The 14,231-nt window shown below is 56.1% G+C and overlaps 2 protein-coding genes across 8 annotated transcripts in view; one reads left to right on the top strand and one right to left on the bottom strand.

The window, feature by feature from the left end:
- Positions 1–12,989, top strand: part of CDH23 (cadherin related 23) — a 399,895-nt gene extending 386,906 nt beyond the window's left edge. The window contains exons 53-69 of one of the 2 annotated variants that reach the window (XM_036828301.1): positions 913–1,090; positions 1,255–1,466; positions 3,465–3,656; positions 3,849–3,962; positions 5,016–5,145; positions 5,247–5,498; positions 5,578–5,739; positions 7,058–7,314; positions 7,661–7,758; positions 8,178–8,298; positions 8,379–8,458; positions 8,604–8,644; positions 8,799–8,859; positions 9,361–9,490; positions 9,678–9,800; positions 10,225–10,329; positions 11,148–12,989. In XM_036828301.1, coding sequence (XP_036684196.1) covers positions 913–1,090; positions 1,255–1,466; positions 3,465–3,656; positions 3,849–3,962; positions 5,016–5,145; positions 5,247–5,498; positions 5,578–5,739; positions 7,058–7,314; positions 7,661–7,758; positions 8,178–8,298; positions 8,379–8,458; positions 8,604–8,644; positions 8,799–8,859; positions 9,361–9,490; positions 9,678–9,800; positions 10,225–10,329; positions 11,148–11,474 — 2,583 coding nt within the window. In that variant the 3' untranslated portion in view covers positions 11,475–12,989. The remainder of the gene's footprint in view (positions 1–912; positions 1,091–1,254; positions 1,467–3,464; positions 3,657–3,848; positions 3,963–5,015; positions 5,146–5,246; positions 5,499–5,577; positions 5,740–7,057; positions 7,315–7,660; positions 7,759–8,177; positions 8,299–8,378; positions 8,459–8,603; positions 8,645–8,798; positions 8,860–9,360; positions 9,491–9,677; positions 9,801–10,224; positions 10,330–11,147) is intronic. The other variant, XM_036828302.1, reaches the window with a different exon arrangement.
- LOC118882514 (prosaposin) overlaps positions 12,508–14,231 on the bottom strand; it is a 32,947-nt gene continuing 31,223 nt past the window's right edge. For all 6 annotated transcript variants that reach the window (XM_036828303.1, XM_036828306.1, XM_036828305.1 and 3 more), the window contains one exon: positions 12,508–13,629. In XM_036828303.1, coding sequence (XP_036684198.1) covers positions 13,594–13,629 — 36 coding nt within the window. In that variant the 3' untranslated portion in view covers positions 12,508–13,593. The remainder of the gene's footprint in view (positions 13,630–14,231) is intronic.

Below are 14,231 nucleotides of genomic sequence, written 5' to 3'. Positions count from 1 at the left end.
AAGTCTCCTGAAGGGTGGGGAGGTGAGAAGCTGGGTGGGCAAAGAAGAATTCTCTTGGGCAGGTAGGCAACAGGGCTGGGAGCACTCACACATACCTGCATTCTGTCCTGTCACATAGGCATGTGCTGTACTGGGAAAAGCACAGTGTTTGTAGTCAGAAGACTAAGGTTCCACTAGCTGAGTACACTGCATTTGTCATGTAACCTCTCTGAGCCTCGGTTGTCAAAGCTGCAGGGAGTGGAGGGCAGGGGCAGTGATGATGCCTGCCTCCCAGCCTGGTGGTGAGTCCAGGAGATGGGAGGTGGGAAAGCGCTTTGTGCACCGAAAGGGGTTCTTAAAATCATGGCTGTGAAGGGCTCTGTTACGGATGCAGTCAGGCAGGGCCACAGCAGCCAGGGAAAAAGGGCCCCCTGGTGTATCCATAGGACCTGCCCTGGGCTCTGGGGTCAGCAGACAGAGCCAAGTCCCAGGCCAGACACAAATCCCAGTCAAGAGGGGCCTTTGGGAGTGGAGGAATCACAGTCGAGCATTAAGGTCCAGAAATTAGAGTCAGATATATGGGGCCACTGTGGGAAGGAACAGAGGACAGAGTAGGAGATAGGTGGGGAGGAGTCCCTGCTTCAGGACCCAGACACAGATTACCTGTTAACCAGGTAAACCAGTGGCTGAGCATTTACTCAGGCCAGGGACTGCGCATATACCATCACGGACAAGCCTCACAAGCCCCTGAGAGATAAAATCCTATTGTCCCCAACGTACACCTAAGGAAACTGAGGGTCAGGGGGTTAAATAAATAGTTTGGGGTCAGACTAAACAGTGGGCACTGTCCACCGCGGCTTAATCCTGTGTGACCGGGTCACCTGAAGCAGCCCCCAATATGCTCCTGACCTTTGAGCTCAACCTCCCCTCCAGGTGGTAATCCAGGTGCTGGACATTAATGACTGCCGGCCACAGTTCTCCAAGCCCCAGTTCAGCACGAGCGTGTATGAGAATGAGCCAGCGGGCACCTCCGTCATCACCATGATGGCCACCGACCAGGATGAGGGCTCCAATGGGGAGCTGGCCTACTCCCTCGAGGGCCCGGGCGTGGGTACGTAGCCTGCTCCCCCCCAGTGATGCCTTAGGGGGTGGGAGGGGCAGGCTGCCTTACTGCAGCCCCAGGCCAGGCGGAAGAGGGGGAGGAGGGGGAGGAGGAGGGATGGGAAGGATGGCTCAGCCGGAGCCATGCCCTGCTCTCCTGCCCCCACCTGCCAGAGGCCTTCCACGTGGACATGGACTCGGGCCTGGTGACCACAAAGCGGCCACTGCAGTCCTACGAGAGGTTCAACCTGACCGTGGTGGCCACGGATGGCGGACAGCCCCCACTCTGGGGCACCACCATGCTCCTGGTGGAGGTCATCGACGTCAACGACAACCGCCCCGTCTTCGTGCGCCCACCCAACGGCACCATCCTCCACATCAGAGAGGTACTGCTGTCCCCCGGGGCCTCCTGCTACCTACACCCCCTTCCAGGATTCAGCCCGCTTCTCCATCCTGCAGTCATCCTGCAGTCTGAGAGGGTAAAGGGGCCCCCACTGCAAAACCAGGGAAACTGAGGCCAGAGTAGGGAACGGGCCAGCTCAGTGCCACACAGGGCAGTACTGAAGTCGTTAGTAAGAAGGGCTGGGCCAGCAGAAGCTCTTGGATTCACATCAGACTCTATCGCTTACCAACCAAATGACCTCGAGCAAGTGACTTCTCTGAGTCTGTTTTTTCATCTGCAAAGTGGGACTTATAATAGTAGATGCCCCATCTCTTGCTCCTAAATGTCTGCCAAGAAGGACAGTCTCCCCGCAAGTCACTTCCCCTATACTTGTCTCAAAATAAACACATAGCCCCTTCCGTCTGTCTGTTGTTCCTGCTGATACCAGTGTGGAGACAGCCTGGGCCTTGAGGATGAGCATCAAAATAAGAAACAAGGGGAAGTGGCTGAGCTTCTGACTATCTCCAATTCTTCTTTCATGCCTTGCTCTCAATTGTCTTGTAAAGATGGGGAAGTACTCCTTTGACTCCTGCCCTTCCCCTCCTTCCTCTCAGCATCCAAGCCCAAAATGCTCCTTGGTAGAATACTTGGGGTGTCTCCCACTTGTTCTTTGCTCCCCAAACTTCAGCATGTCTCCACATCTCAGAATGTCAGTGTTAAGTCCTTGCTGTCACTCTATCTCCTCTTTGAGATCCCACAAGAGAAATTTCTCCCAGGGCTGAGCTCTAGGAAACTCTATGCTTTTACCTTGTGATTTGCCCTTTCCTGTGTCTACTGCAATGATGCAGTGGCCCTCTTTGCTTTGCCCACTAGGGAGCTCATAGTGGTCAGTCCACCGTGAATGATGTTGCAGGGACTTAGCACACACGCCTTATCTCCCATCCCTCAGTTTCCATCTTCCTGCCAACCATTTTTTTCTTTACCCTGATTTTTTTTAACTTATTTACTCTTATTATTGTGTATACATTCTTGTAAGCTGCCTCAAATCTTTTTTTGTAGAGTGAGGCAGGGTATCAATTAACAATAATCTAGTTCTTTTGCATGCCAAAGCCCCCCTTTTACTTAGTTTTTTCCCTTCAAGGGGTCCCTATTTTGAAAGATTCATGTCTCCCAAACAACCAGCATTTGTTAAGTAATTATCTCTGTCATCCCACTTTCTGTCAATTAGATGTAACTGCCATTTGGAGTTTCTGATTGTCATGATCAATGAGATAAACAGTGAAACCATGCTGAGCTGATAATTTTTGAACTAAAAGCAAAGAAACTTGTTTTTTTCTTGTGCCCTTGGCAGCCTTTTCATGGGTCAATGTCTGACGTAAATTGGGTTTTTTGATATCTCAGACTTAACTCAAAGAACTCGGGGGGCTGAGGCACAGAGAGGTGAAGTGACATGTCTAGGTCACATGGTGATTTAGTAACAGATTAGCATGCACATGTCCAGTCTCTAGCCACCATGTCATACCATGTCACCCTACCTGCATGCCCCCCATTTTCAGGTACCCCATTGGGTGGATGGTGTTGTTTGGGGATACCTAGAACTCCTGTGATTGGGGTAGCAGAGAGCAAGGCAGACCTGGGAACAGAGGGTGGCTGTGGCCTCAGCTTTGGGATTCCCCTTCTGTCTTCTAAACCTCAGCATGCAGTGGGATCGGAGGGATGGGATAGCCCCTGGAAGGGTGTCATCCTGAGAGAGTCTGCAGCATGGTGGATCCCAGGCTGGACTTTCAGTGGGCAGTGGCCTTAGCTGGGGGTGGGGTGAAGGGATGTTCTAGCAGGTGCTCAGACTCCGGGAGCATCCAGCCAAGCAGACAGGCGTTTCCTAAGGATGCTAGGTGGCGAGGACATTCTGATAGGGGAGGAGAAAGAACAAGAGCTCCATCGGGTCTGGGAGCTGGGATTCTCTCAAGATGCCCCAGGAGCCTCCCTCCCGTGCCCCCTGCAGGAGATCCCACTGCACTCCAACGTGTACGAGGTCTATGCCACAGACAAGGACGAGGGCCTCAATGGGGCCGTGCGCTACAGCTTCCTGAAGACAACAGGCAACCGGGACTGGGAGTACTTCACCATCGACCCAATCAGCGGGCTCATCCAGACCGCGCAGCGCCTGGACCGAGAGAAGCAGGCAGTGTACAGCGTAAGGGGGTGGGGCCTGGCACGAGGGGCGGGGCCCAGTGTGAGGGGCGGGGCCGAAGAAGAGACTTTGCTCTGGGCACAGGACCACCATGTCCCCACCTAGAATGTCTGTGAGGGTAGTGACCTGTCCTCTGGGGATGCCTGCCTGGGGCCCTTCGTCTCTTCCTCTGACTGCACTTCTCCGCCCCCCCAGCTCATCCTGGTGGCCAGCGACTTGGGCCAGCCGGTGCCTTATGAGACTATGCAGCCGCTGCAGGTGGCCCTGGAGGACATCGATGACAACGAACCCCTCTTTGTGAGGCCTCCGGTGAGCTCACCCATCCCCCGCAGTGGTCACACCCACACAGGGACTCACCTGCCTGCAAGCACACGTGCACACACTTTCCTGTGCCGTAGACACACGTGGTTACACGTGGAAACTGCACAGCACTTCACAGAACAAATATTTATTGAGCAGCTACTATGTCAAGGCACTATCCAGCAGTCAAAAAAGCAGACAAGGGCTTCCCTGGTGGCGCAGTGGTTAAGAATCTGCCTGCCAATGCAGTGGACACGGGTTCGAGCCCTGGTCTGGGAAGATCCCACATGCCGCGGAGCAACTAAGCCCGTGAGCCACAACCACTGAGCCTGCGCGTCTGGAGCCTGTGCTCCGCAACGGGAGAGGCCGCGACAGTGAGAGGCCCGCGCACCGCGATGAAGAGTGACCCCCGCTCTCCGCAACTGGAGAAAGCCCTCGCACAGAAACGAAGACCTAACAGAGCAAAAAATAAATAAATTAATTAATTAAAAAAAAAAAAAAAAAAAGCAGACAAAAATGCCTGACTCGTGGAGCTGACATTCCCATGTTTGTATATGCGCTCACACAAGAAGCCTGAAAATCAGTTCTGCTTTAGTGAGCTGGGGCTGAACCTCTTCATGTGGACTCAGACTCTCTAACTTGGTGGTTTTTTCTTCTTGTGTGCACCTAGGATGTAATGTTCCCTGGAGACTGTGTGTGTGCGTGTGTGTGTGTGTGTGTGTGTGTGTGAGAGAGAGAGAGAGAGACAGAGAGAGAGAGCGCACTCAAGCTCATGCCCTCCTCATTCAAACATCCATCTAAGTGCTGGGAGACTTCAGAGAATGTGCCAAGCCCAGCCCTGCCCTCATGGCGGATGTCACGGGTGACACTCCCTGAGGGCAGAGCTGGAGTGGCTCTGGCCCAGCCCTTGCTCCCTTGAGGTTACAGCAATTTCTCTCACCCCACAAGGCCTGGGCAAAAAACTCCCTCAGCACCCACAAAAACACTGCCTAGGGCCCTCTGGCAGGAGCCAGAAGCTCAGGCCTTCCCTTGGCCTCCCATGACCTCCCTCTCCCCCTGCAGAAAGGCAGCCCCCAGTACCAGTTGATGACAGTGCCCGAGCACTCACCACCTGGCACCCTCGTGGGCAACGTGACAGGCGCTGTGGACGCAGACGAGGGCCCCAACGCCATCGTGTACTACTTCATCGCAGGTGAGGCCTGATGGGGCTAGTGCCTACCTACCCTGGGGCTGGAGATGACCCAAATATGCCCCCGCCCTGCCCCTCACGCTGTGCCATGGTCCCCCCCTCAGCCGGCGACGAACAGAAGAACTTCCAGCTGCAGCCCGACGGGCGTCTGCTGGTGCTGCGGGACCTGGACCGGGAGCGCGAAGCTGTCTTCTCCTTCATCGTCAAGGCCTCGAGCAATCGCAGCTGGACACCTCCCCGTGGGCACTCCCCAGCCCTGGACCTGGTCACTGACCTCACCCTGCAGGAAGTGCGTGTCGTGCTGGAGGACATCAACGACCAGCCACCACGCTTCACCAAGGCTGAGTACACTGCAGGTGCAGGGACCAGAGCCTGGGCCTGGGGTGTGGGATGGCCTCTGCTCTGCTGCTTACACCCGCCTGCCCATTCCTGCAGGAGTGGCCACCGATGCTAAAGTGGGCTCAGAGTTGATCCAGGTGCTGGCCCTGGATGCAGATATTGGCAACAACAGCCTCGTCTTCTACAGCATCCTGGCCATCCACTACTTCCGGGCCCTTGCCAATGACTCTGAGGATGTGGGCCATGTCTTCACGATGGGTAGGGGCTCCAGCCACTTCATGGACTATCGTCTGGAGGAGATATGGTCTGTAGGGTTACCCCAGGGTATAGGTGGCCGGACAGCCAACCAGCCGTGTCAGTCCTTCCATTCACCCACCCACCCATCCATCCATCCTTCAGCCAGCCAGCCATTATCTGTTAATCCTTTCATTCATCCACCTATCTTTTGATCTGTTCTCTAATCCATCTATCCATCTCTACATCTACCCAACCACTTTCTTCTCTTCTTTCTTCTTCCCGTCTCCTCATCCATCCATCCACCCACCCACCCACTGAACAATCCATCAGTCCACCCACCCATTCATCTGTCCACCCATCCATCCATCCTCTCATTCATCCATCTGCCCACCCATCTACCCATTTGTCCAACCATCCATCCATCCATCCTCCCTTTCTCCTTTCCATATATCCACCTATCTTTCCGTTTGTGCACCTCACCCTCGCCTGCATCAGGCATTGTGCTAGGTAGGCACTGGGGAGCCAGAATTCTCCCCAAGTGTACAAAGCACACTTGTCTGTAAAAGTATGCATGTTTGCTTGTGAATTTGCCTGTGTGGATAGCTGAGCATCTCTTTGTTAGGTTCTAGAACGTGTCCCAGTGGGTGTCACATTACCACACCTCCAGCTCCAGCCCCTTCCCTGCTCTTCTCTGCCCACAGCAATCAATCCAGCCTCCTTGGCCTGGCTTTCAAGGCTCACCAGGTCTTCTTCCTAATCCCTCTTTCTGGTTTCACAGCCCCTTACTACCCTTAAGGGCACTGCGCCCACCCAGGCTGAACTGCTCACCATCCCTTCAGCCTGCTCCACACCATCCTCCCCTGGCCTTCACCTCCTGGAATACCACCCTGACCTTCAACTCTGCCTTCAGATATGCTCCCGCTAACCACCCTTTGAAGTCTAGTTCATGTGTTGCCACCTCCAGTCACACAACCAGACACCATCCCTTTGTCCTCTGAGTTCCCACTGCTCTTATCTTAATAAGCATAGAGAGGCTTGCTAAAGGTCACAAAGCTAGAAAGTGGCAGATTTTGAACCCAGGTCTACTGTCTTTTAAGAGAAGACTATGCTGTACCACTGCTGGTCATCTCTCAGCTATGGTTGTGGAATTACGAAGCACATGGGTATATGTAAGAGACAGAGAGATGATACTGAGGGAACTCAGAAGTGTTCTATAGCATCCCAGCATGGGACAGCAGAGTCCCAAACTTGTCCAAGTTGTGTTTTAATATGCAGCATGTTTAAATAAAAACTTAGAATTCTCCAGAAAAAGTTCACCACCCCTGGGCTTTCCCTACAGGGAGTGTGGATGGCATCCTGCGCACCTTCGATCTCTTCATGGCCTACAGCCCTGGCTACTTTGTAGTGGACATTGTGGCCCGGGACCTGGCAGGTCACAATGACACAGCCGTCATTGGCATCTACATCCTGAGGGATGACCAGCGGGTCAAGATCGTCATTAATGAGATCCCCGACCGCGTGCGTGGCTTCGAGGAGGAGTTCATCCGCCTGCTCTCCAACATCACCGGTGCCATCGTCAACACTGATGACGTGCAGGTACCCCATGGAACCCACCCTGGGTCTAGGGGCAGTGGAGGGAGAAGGGGGACCAGGCCGCAGGGACAGGGCATTGCAGAGAGGTCAGGGGTATGAAAGGGATCAGTAATTTCCTAGATGCATGGCCTTGGGAAAGTCCTTCCGAGTCTGGGTCTCAGTTTCCTCATCTGTAAAATGGGAGCTAATAGTAGTGCCTGGTTCAGTGACTGGCATTGAGCTTGGTCCCTGGTGAGCATTCAGTAGTGATGGGTTTACTGGCAGGGTAGGGCAGGAGAGGCTGCTAGAAGAGGCGCCCATCCCATCCCTTGCTCCTGCCGCACACCCCATGATGCCCCTTCTTGCCTAGTTCCACGTGGACAAGAAGGGTCGGGTGAACTTCGCACAGACAGAGCTGCTTATCCACGTGGTGAACCGTGAAACCAACCGTATCCTGGACGTGGACCGGTGGGTGGGCGTCTGTGCTCAGCCTGTCTTTCGGTCTGCCTCCCTGCCCTGGAAGTCAGAGAGGGGACCCACTAAGGAGGCACGGATAACGCCATCAGGCCTGCTGTATGGGGGCTCTAACCCAGACGTGGGCAGGGCAGGTAGAGAGAACACAGTCTGGGTGTATGAGCAGAGCTCCACCCCCCTGAGCCTTACTCTCCCCATGTGTGAAATGGGAGTATTACAGCAATTGTGAGCATCAGACAGGAGCTTGTGTGAAGGGATGGTAAACCCTGTAAGATACAAAGCTATCCGAGCTGGGTGGGCCTTAATCTTGCAAGGCTTCGTCTGGGGTGAATGTGGGGGCAGGCTGGCCTGAGTAGGACGGGCTCTTGCGGAACGGCGGAGGATGGGAGCTGAGGCCCCTGCCCCTCGCCCAGGGTGATCCAGATGATCGATGAAAACAAGGAGCAGCTGAGGAATCTATTCCGGAACTACAATGTCCTAGACGTGCAGCCCGCCATCTCTGTCCGGCTGCCCGATGACATGTCCGCCCTGCAGGTACCCCTGGTGACACCACCCCCACCATCCCCTTGTTGCCCTGGGTGCTCAGCCACTCATCCCTGGTCCTGCTGCCCTAGATGGCGATCATCGTCCTGGCCATTCTCCTCTTCCTGGCTGCCATGCTCTTCATCCTCATGAACTGGTACTACAGGACCGTGTGAGTGATCCCTACGTGCCCTGCCTTTTGAGATAGGCTGACCAGCCCCGCTGCTGGGACAGTCACGGAGGCAGGCAGGGCCATCAGGCCCTGAGACGCCAGCCCAGCCGCAGCCTCCTTCACCGGCCCCTCTGCTTCTTTCCAGACACAAGAGGAAGCTCAAAGCCATCGTGGCTGGCTCGGCAGGTCAGAGGGCTGTGATGGGTGGGGAGGTGGGAGGGCACGAGGGGCCCCTGAGGGCCTAGGGTGACAGCCCAGGCCCCATAGGGCTGGCTCAGGCCCAGCTCCCCAGCCCCAGCAGAGTCTACCCTCCCCTCACGCCCCAACCCTTCTCCTGCAGGGAATCGCGGCTTCGTTGACATCATGGACATGCCCAACACCAACAAGTATTCCTTTGACGGGTGAGTGAGAAGTGGTGTCCCTGAACCCTGCCGGGTGCACTTTGGGGAGACCCACCCAGGACCCAGCTGCGGTGGAGAAGTCCCCGCTGCCTCTCAAGCACTGAGGGCATCATGGACTGGCTGAAACCTGGGGTGTGGGCGCCCCCTGCTGAGCCGGGTACCCCTCTCTCTCCACCGAGTTGGGCTCCCCACCCTGACTGGGTCCCAAGTTCCAGGGGGCGTAGGCTTTGGGCATTGGATACAGGGCGAGGCCTCTGCACCAAAGCTGATCCAGATGGACACATTGTCCTGGTTCTAGCAGTATCCTGAGGCGGGAGGACGCACCCACGGGTACCATAGGCAAGGTCCCTGCTTCTCAAGGCCCTGAAGCCCCAGTCCTGTGAAAAGCACAACTACGGCCCAGGAAACGTCAGGGGGTGGTTAGGGGCGAGGCTTCAAGGGCATCTGTCCACTCGAGCCTGCCTTCCTCACCCTCCCGTCAACCCCACTCCCCACCTGCAGGGCCAACCCCGTGTGGCTGGATCCTTTCTGCCGGAACCTGGAGCTGGCTGCCCAGGCAGAGCACGAGGATGACCTGCCGGAGAACCTGAGTGAGATCGCCGACCTGTGGAGCAGCCCTACGCGCACCCATGTGAGCCCAGGCCTGGGCCGGGGCAGGGATGGGGTGTGGACAGTCAGGAGGGACAGGGTGGAGGTAGCGTACGGTCTTTGCCATCGCTGGCCAAGGAGCTGGGTGGCTGGGGGGAACCGGTCCACTGCCCTGCACGCGCACGCGCGCCGTCTACCTCAGCTCCAGCTAACGCGCCCCCTCTTCCCAGGGAACTTTTGGGCGTGAACCAGCAGCAGTCAAGCCTGATGATGACCGGTACCTGCGGGCGGCCATCCAGGAGTATGACAACATTGCCAAGCTGGGCCAGATCATCCGGGAGGGGCCCATCAAGGTGAGCCCTCCTTGCAGCTCCTGCACCCAGACCCCTGGCTGAGCTCGGACTTACTCCAGAGGATGCAGGGAGGGGGGAGGATCCTGGGAAACAGCTTTCTCCACCTCTAGGGACTCAGCTAGACCTGCCCTCCACGGGGGCAAGAACACCAAGGTAGAGAGGGGCCAGGGCCCCTGGCTGATAAGGAGCTGCTTCAGCCTGCAGTGTCCTGGAGGCCGGGACTCTGAGATACAAGCCCACGTGGGTTCTGGCTGGCCGCTGTCACCAGGCTCTGCTCTCAGTCCTCTACCCTAGGATCAGACGCCTGTACATCCTACACTCCCCGAGTGCGTTCCATCACCCCCACCCGAGTTATGGGAGTGAGTGATGGGCGGGGCAGGCAGGGGAGGGCCTTGGTTGGGGGTTAACCCTTTCCCTCCCCCAGGGCTCGCTGCTGAAGGTGGTCCTGGAGGATTACCTGCGGCTCAAAAAGCTCTTTGCACAGCGGATGGTGCAAAAAGCCTCCTCCTGCCACTCCTCCATCCCCGAGGTAGCGGGTGGGCCGGGAGCTGTGTGCTGTGCCCCAGCCCTGGGGGTGCTGTCTCTCTCTCTTGTTCATCCTCCTCGGAGTCTCGAGATCAGCAGCTAGGGCCCAAGACTGCACTGGGCGGGGGTTCAGAGAGTCAGACAGCGGGCTCTGCTTCTGCTATCTGGCCTCCACAGCGGGCTTCCCCAGGGGTGAGTGGGTGCTGAGGCAGTGTTTCTTAGATTTGATGAGCCCCAAGAAGATACCTTTGAGAGGTGACGTCATTTTAAGAAAGTGGCTGTAGGGTCAAATAGATATCCATATTTATTTGCCTGCGGTGATACGTCAACACTTTAGAAAGCCAGACTTTATCTAAAAACCCAGATTTGGCCAGCTGAACAGCTCCACACAGGACAAAAGCGCCATTTGTGAGTCTCTGCTCTACCTTACTAATCCCCTCCAGCTTCAACTGTGGACACTTCCCAGCTGGCCACAGTTAGGAGTTGATCCTGCTTAAGGCCAACGTGGTAACAAATCCAGATTCCACAACTGCAGTCACAGGGTCTTTATAGATCAAAGTGAATACAGGAGATATGAAAGATTCTCATAGGAAGCCCGTGCTCTGGAGAACGCATCTGTAGCACCAGAAGTATCCATGGCTCCCCTTTGTACCCAGTTTGAGAAACACTGTCACAGGCCGCACAGGCCTGCTGCGGCATGAGCTCAGGGTTCCTCGTGTGCAGCAGGGAGGCAACAGGCCCATAGCAGGTGGGACTCGGGGCCATCCACCTGCTCAGGGCCTGGCCCTGCCCTGAACACGTGGGGGTCCCGGCCTCTTGCAGCTGATCCAGACTGAGCTGGAAGAGGAGCCGGGGGAGCGCAGCCCCGGCCAGGGCAGCCTGCACTTCTGCCACAAGCCGCCTACGGAGCTCAAAGGGCCAGACGGGATCCACGTGATGCACGGCAGCACGGGCACACTGCTGGCCACCGACCTCAACAGCCTGCCCGAAGATGACCAGAAGGGCCTGGGCCGCTCACTGGAGACGCTGACCACCGCCGAGGCCAGCGCCTTCGAGCGCAACGCCCGCACCGAGTCCGCCAAATCCACGCCCCTGCACAAGCTTCGCGACGTGATCATGGAGAGCCCCCTGGAGATCACAGAGCTATGACTAGATGGGGGGAGCCCGACGGGTATGAGCAGCCCAACCCCACCCCTCCCGGGGCAAGAGCAGGGGCAGGACCTCCGGGCAGGGGGAGGGGCCCTCCCCCGGCAGCTCTGGGCGCGCAGCCTTGGGTTGGCCCAGCAGCAGGGCCCACGTCAGCTGCTCAGATTCCGCTTTTGCCAGACGCTCATTCGGCATCTGATCTCTACCTTCATAAAATGTTATTTTTTTAAGAAAACCAAACAGAAATGGTGAGTATCTAAGAACGAGGTAAGGAGGGTCACCGAGAGCCCAGGAGTCTGAGGATCATCTCAGCCCAGGCTGAGCTGAAAGAGGCCAAGCCGGCCCTCTTCCCCTCCCGCCCCGCCTCACGGCACAGGAGTCCAGCACCGGGGAGGGAGCCCAGAGCAGGCATACCCTGCCTGGCCTTGACTCTCTGACTCCAGTTCAAGTCCCAGTGCATTTCTGCCACATCCCTGGCCACCGGACATCCAGGTGGGGGCAGTGAGTAATCCCTGCTCCCCCACACAGACATGGTCAATGTCAGCCAACGGCATTCTCTCCATTTCACTGGCTTTCCAAACGTGCCGGGCTCATAAAACGACTGATGTTCCCTTGGGTTTTGAATATAGAGTGTTTGTGTGTATTCCTTTTTTAAATTAAGTTATTCCCTCCATATTCTCCCCTTGGTTTTGTTCAACTGATACGCACTGAACGTTTCTGGAATGGTCTGAATTTAAAAAAAAAAAAAAAGCAAGTCACAAGGAACCGGCAAGTCACTCTGGCTCTGGTAAACTACCCGTGGGGCTGGGCCGGGGGGTTGGGGGATAAGTACAGGGCAGCTCTGGACCCACCTTTGGGGGCACTTCCCTGACCACTTGCCCACTGCTGGCCCCAGGTCCGTCAGGGAGGACCAGATGGCATTTTCTTTCTCTGGCCAAACGGGGCCATAGGACTGCTGGGCACTTACAGGTTCACGGCCTCGGAGCTCATCAGCAGCCAAACTCTTCTGGCTGCGGTGTCACAGAAACATTCGGCCTCTGGTTGACAGACTTTATTGTTAAATCACAGAAATTTTAGTGCAAAACAAACAAAAAAATCGGTAAGTAAGTTCATTTAATAGCAACTGCACATCTTGCTGTCTGTCTGTCTCCTGGCAACTGGAAGTGGAGGAGAAGATGCAGCCAAACGGGAGAGAAGGCAGGGCGACGGCTGAGGCCCCAGGCCAGCAGCCCCTCTACCTGGAAGCCAGAGGCTTAGGAGCTTGTCATCCACATTTATTTGCAGGTCAAAAAGACCATCTGCAAGGAGGGGGTCAGAGGGAAGGGGGCTGTACTGCCCAGAGCAACGGGGGCGCTGGGCAGCAGGGTGGACACAAGAGCAGGCATGACGCAGTCACCACTGTCCACACACACAAAAGCAGGCCCCCAGGACCTCCACAAAGAGCTGGCAGGTTACATTCAGGCAGATTTTTTCCCCTCCCACCCCAAACCACAGAACTCCAAACAAACAAACAGGGCATCAACCAGGAAAGACAGGAAACCCGAATCAAAGGCTGACCCAAGGGTAGCGAGCCCGGCCCCACCAAGGTCTCTTGAACAGCTACTTCCAGCAGCTCTATTACAGTGAGAACCACATTGTTTGTTTGTTTAAAAAGCCTAATAATTATTCTGAGTCTCTCATCTTTCATATAAAACTGCCTTTGTCTGTCTGGCAGTCAGCAGGCCCACGAAGAGGGAAGGTCCCTCCTTAGAGCAGGCCTCCAGAGGCCTCAGCACCCAAGGCCTATCCAGGAGGACGGACAACCTCAGTCAAGAGGCTCTGGCTCATGCCCACAGCCCGAGCCCCCTCTCCTCCTCCGGGTAACCACTATGCAGGGACAGACTCAAAAGACCTCCAGTGTACGGTATGTCGGCATCCATCTAACAGAGAGGAAAGGGACACTGAAGCAGCTACGCCAGCGGCATGCTGACAGCAATGCTAAGATGAGGGCGAGAAGAAAGGGACTGAGGGAGAGGGGTCCTATTATTTTTATAACAACAAAGCCAACAGATCTGTGTGTTCGTTCCCCCAGACACACAAGCAGGAAAAGATGCTGCAGTTTCTCTAAGACGGACCGTGCCTTCTAGTTCCACACGTGACGCTTGCAATGCTCGACAGCCTGACAGGAGAGAGGAAACAGTTTAGTCTGCAGGTGACAAACCCTATCCCTGGCCCATTAGCGCATCAGCCGGCACCCAAAAATGGGACCCGCTATCCTGTCCCAGATCAGCCGGGATGGCACCAGATGCTAAAGACCTGGGACAGCATCTCATTTAAACTCGGGGATAGTAGGTGGCTATGAGTTTCGGGGACTCATAAGGCAAGAGTCCAGAGCAGTGGATGAACAGCACCCCTACAGGTAGGACCCAGGACCCCCTTCCTCTGGTTACACACCCGAGCCCCTCCATCGAGGCCCCCAAGGCAGAACTCCTCACCCAAGAGTCAGAGGTATACACCAGCTCAGGCCAGCTCAGAAACGGGCCCGGGTACCCAGGAGGGTGACAGAAATCCACTCCACCACTGACCGTGCTACAGGGTGAGGGTGCTGGGGCAAGGGGCTCGGCAGGGTGGGCCTCCCCATCCTCCCTGCAGCGGCCCTGACGCCGGCTTACTGGTCATGAAGAACCCCCACGAGGAAGCAGAAGAAGCACAAAAAGGAACATTAAGTAACAGAGGCTGAGCCGAAACATCCCCACCCAGGAACGCAGCGTGGGTCACCCA

The sequence above is a fragment of the Balaenoptera musculus genome, chromosome 16 (assembly GCF_009873245.2).
Source record: "Balaenoptera musculus isolate JJ_BM4_2016_0621 chromosome 16, mBalMus1.pri.v3, whole genome shotgun sequence".
Classification (NCBI taxonomy): domain Eukaryota; kingdom Metazoa; phylum Chordata; class Mammalia; order Artiodactyla; family Balaenopteridae; genus Balaenoptera; species Balaenoptera musculus.
This window is presented reverse-complemented; position numbering and strand designations above follow the sequence as displayed.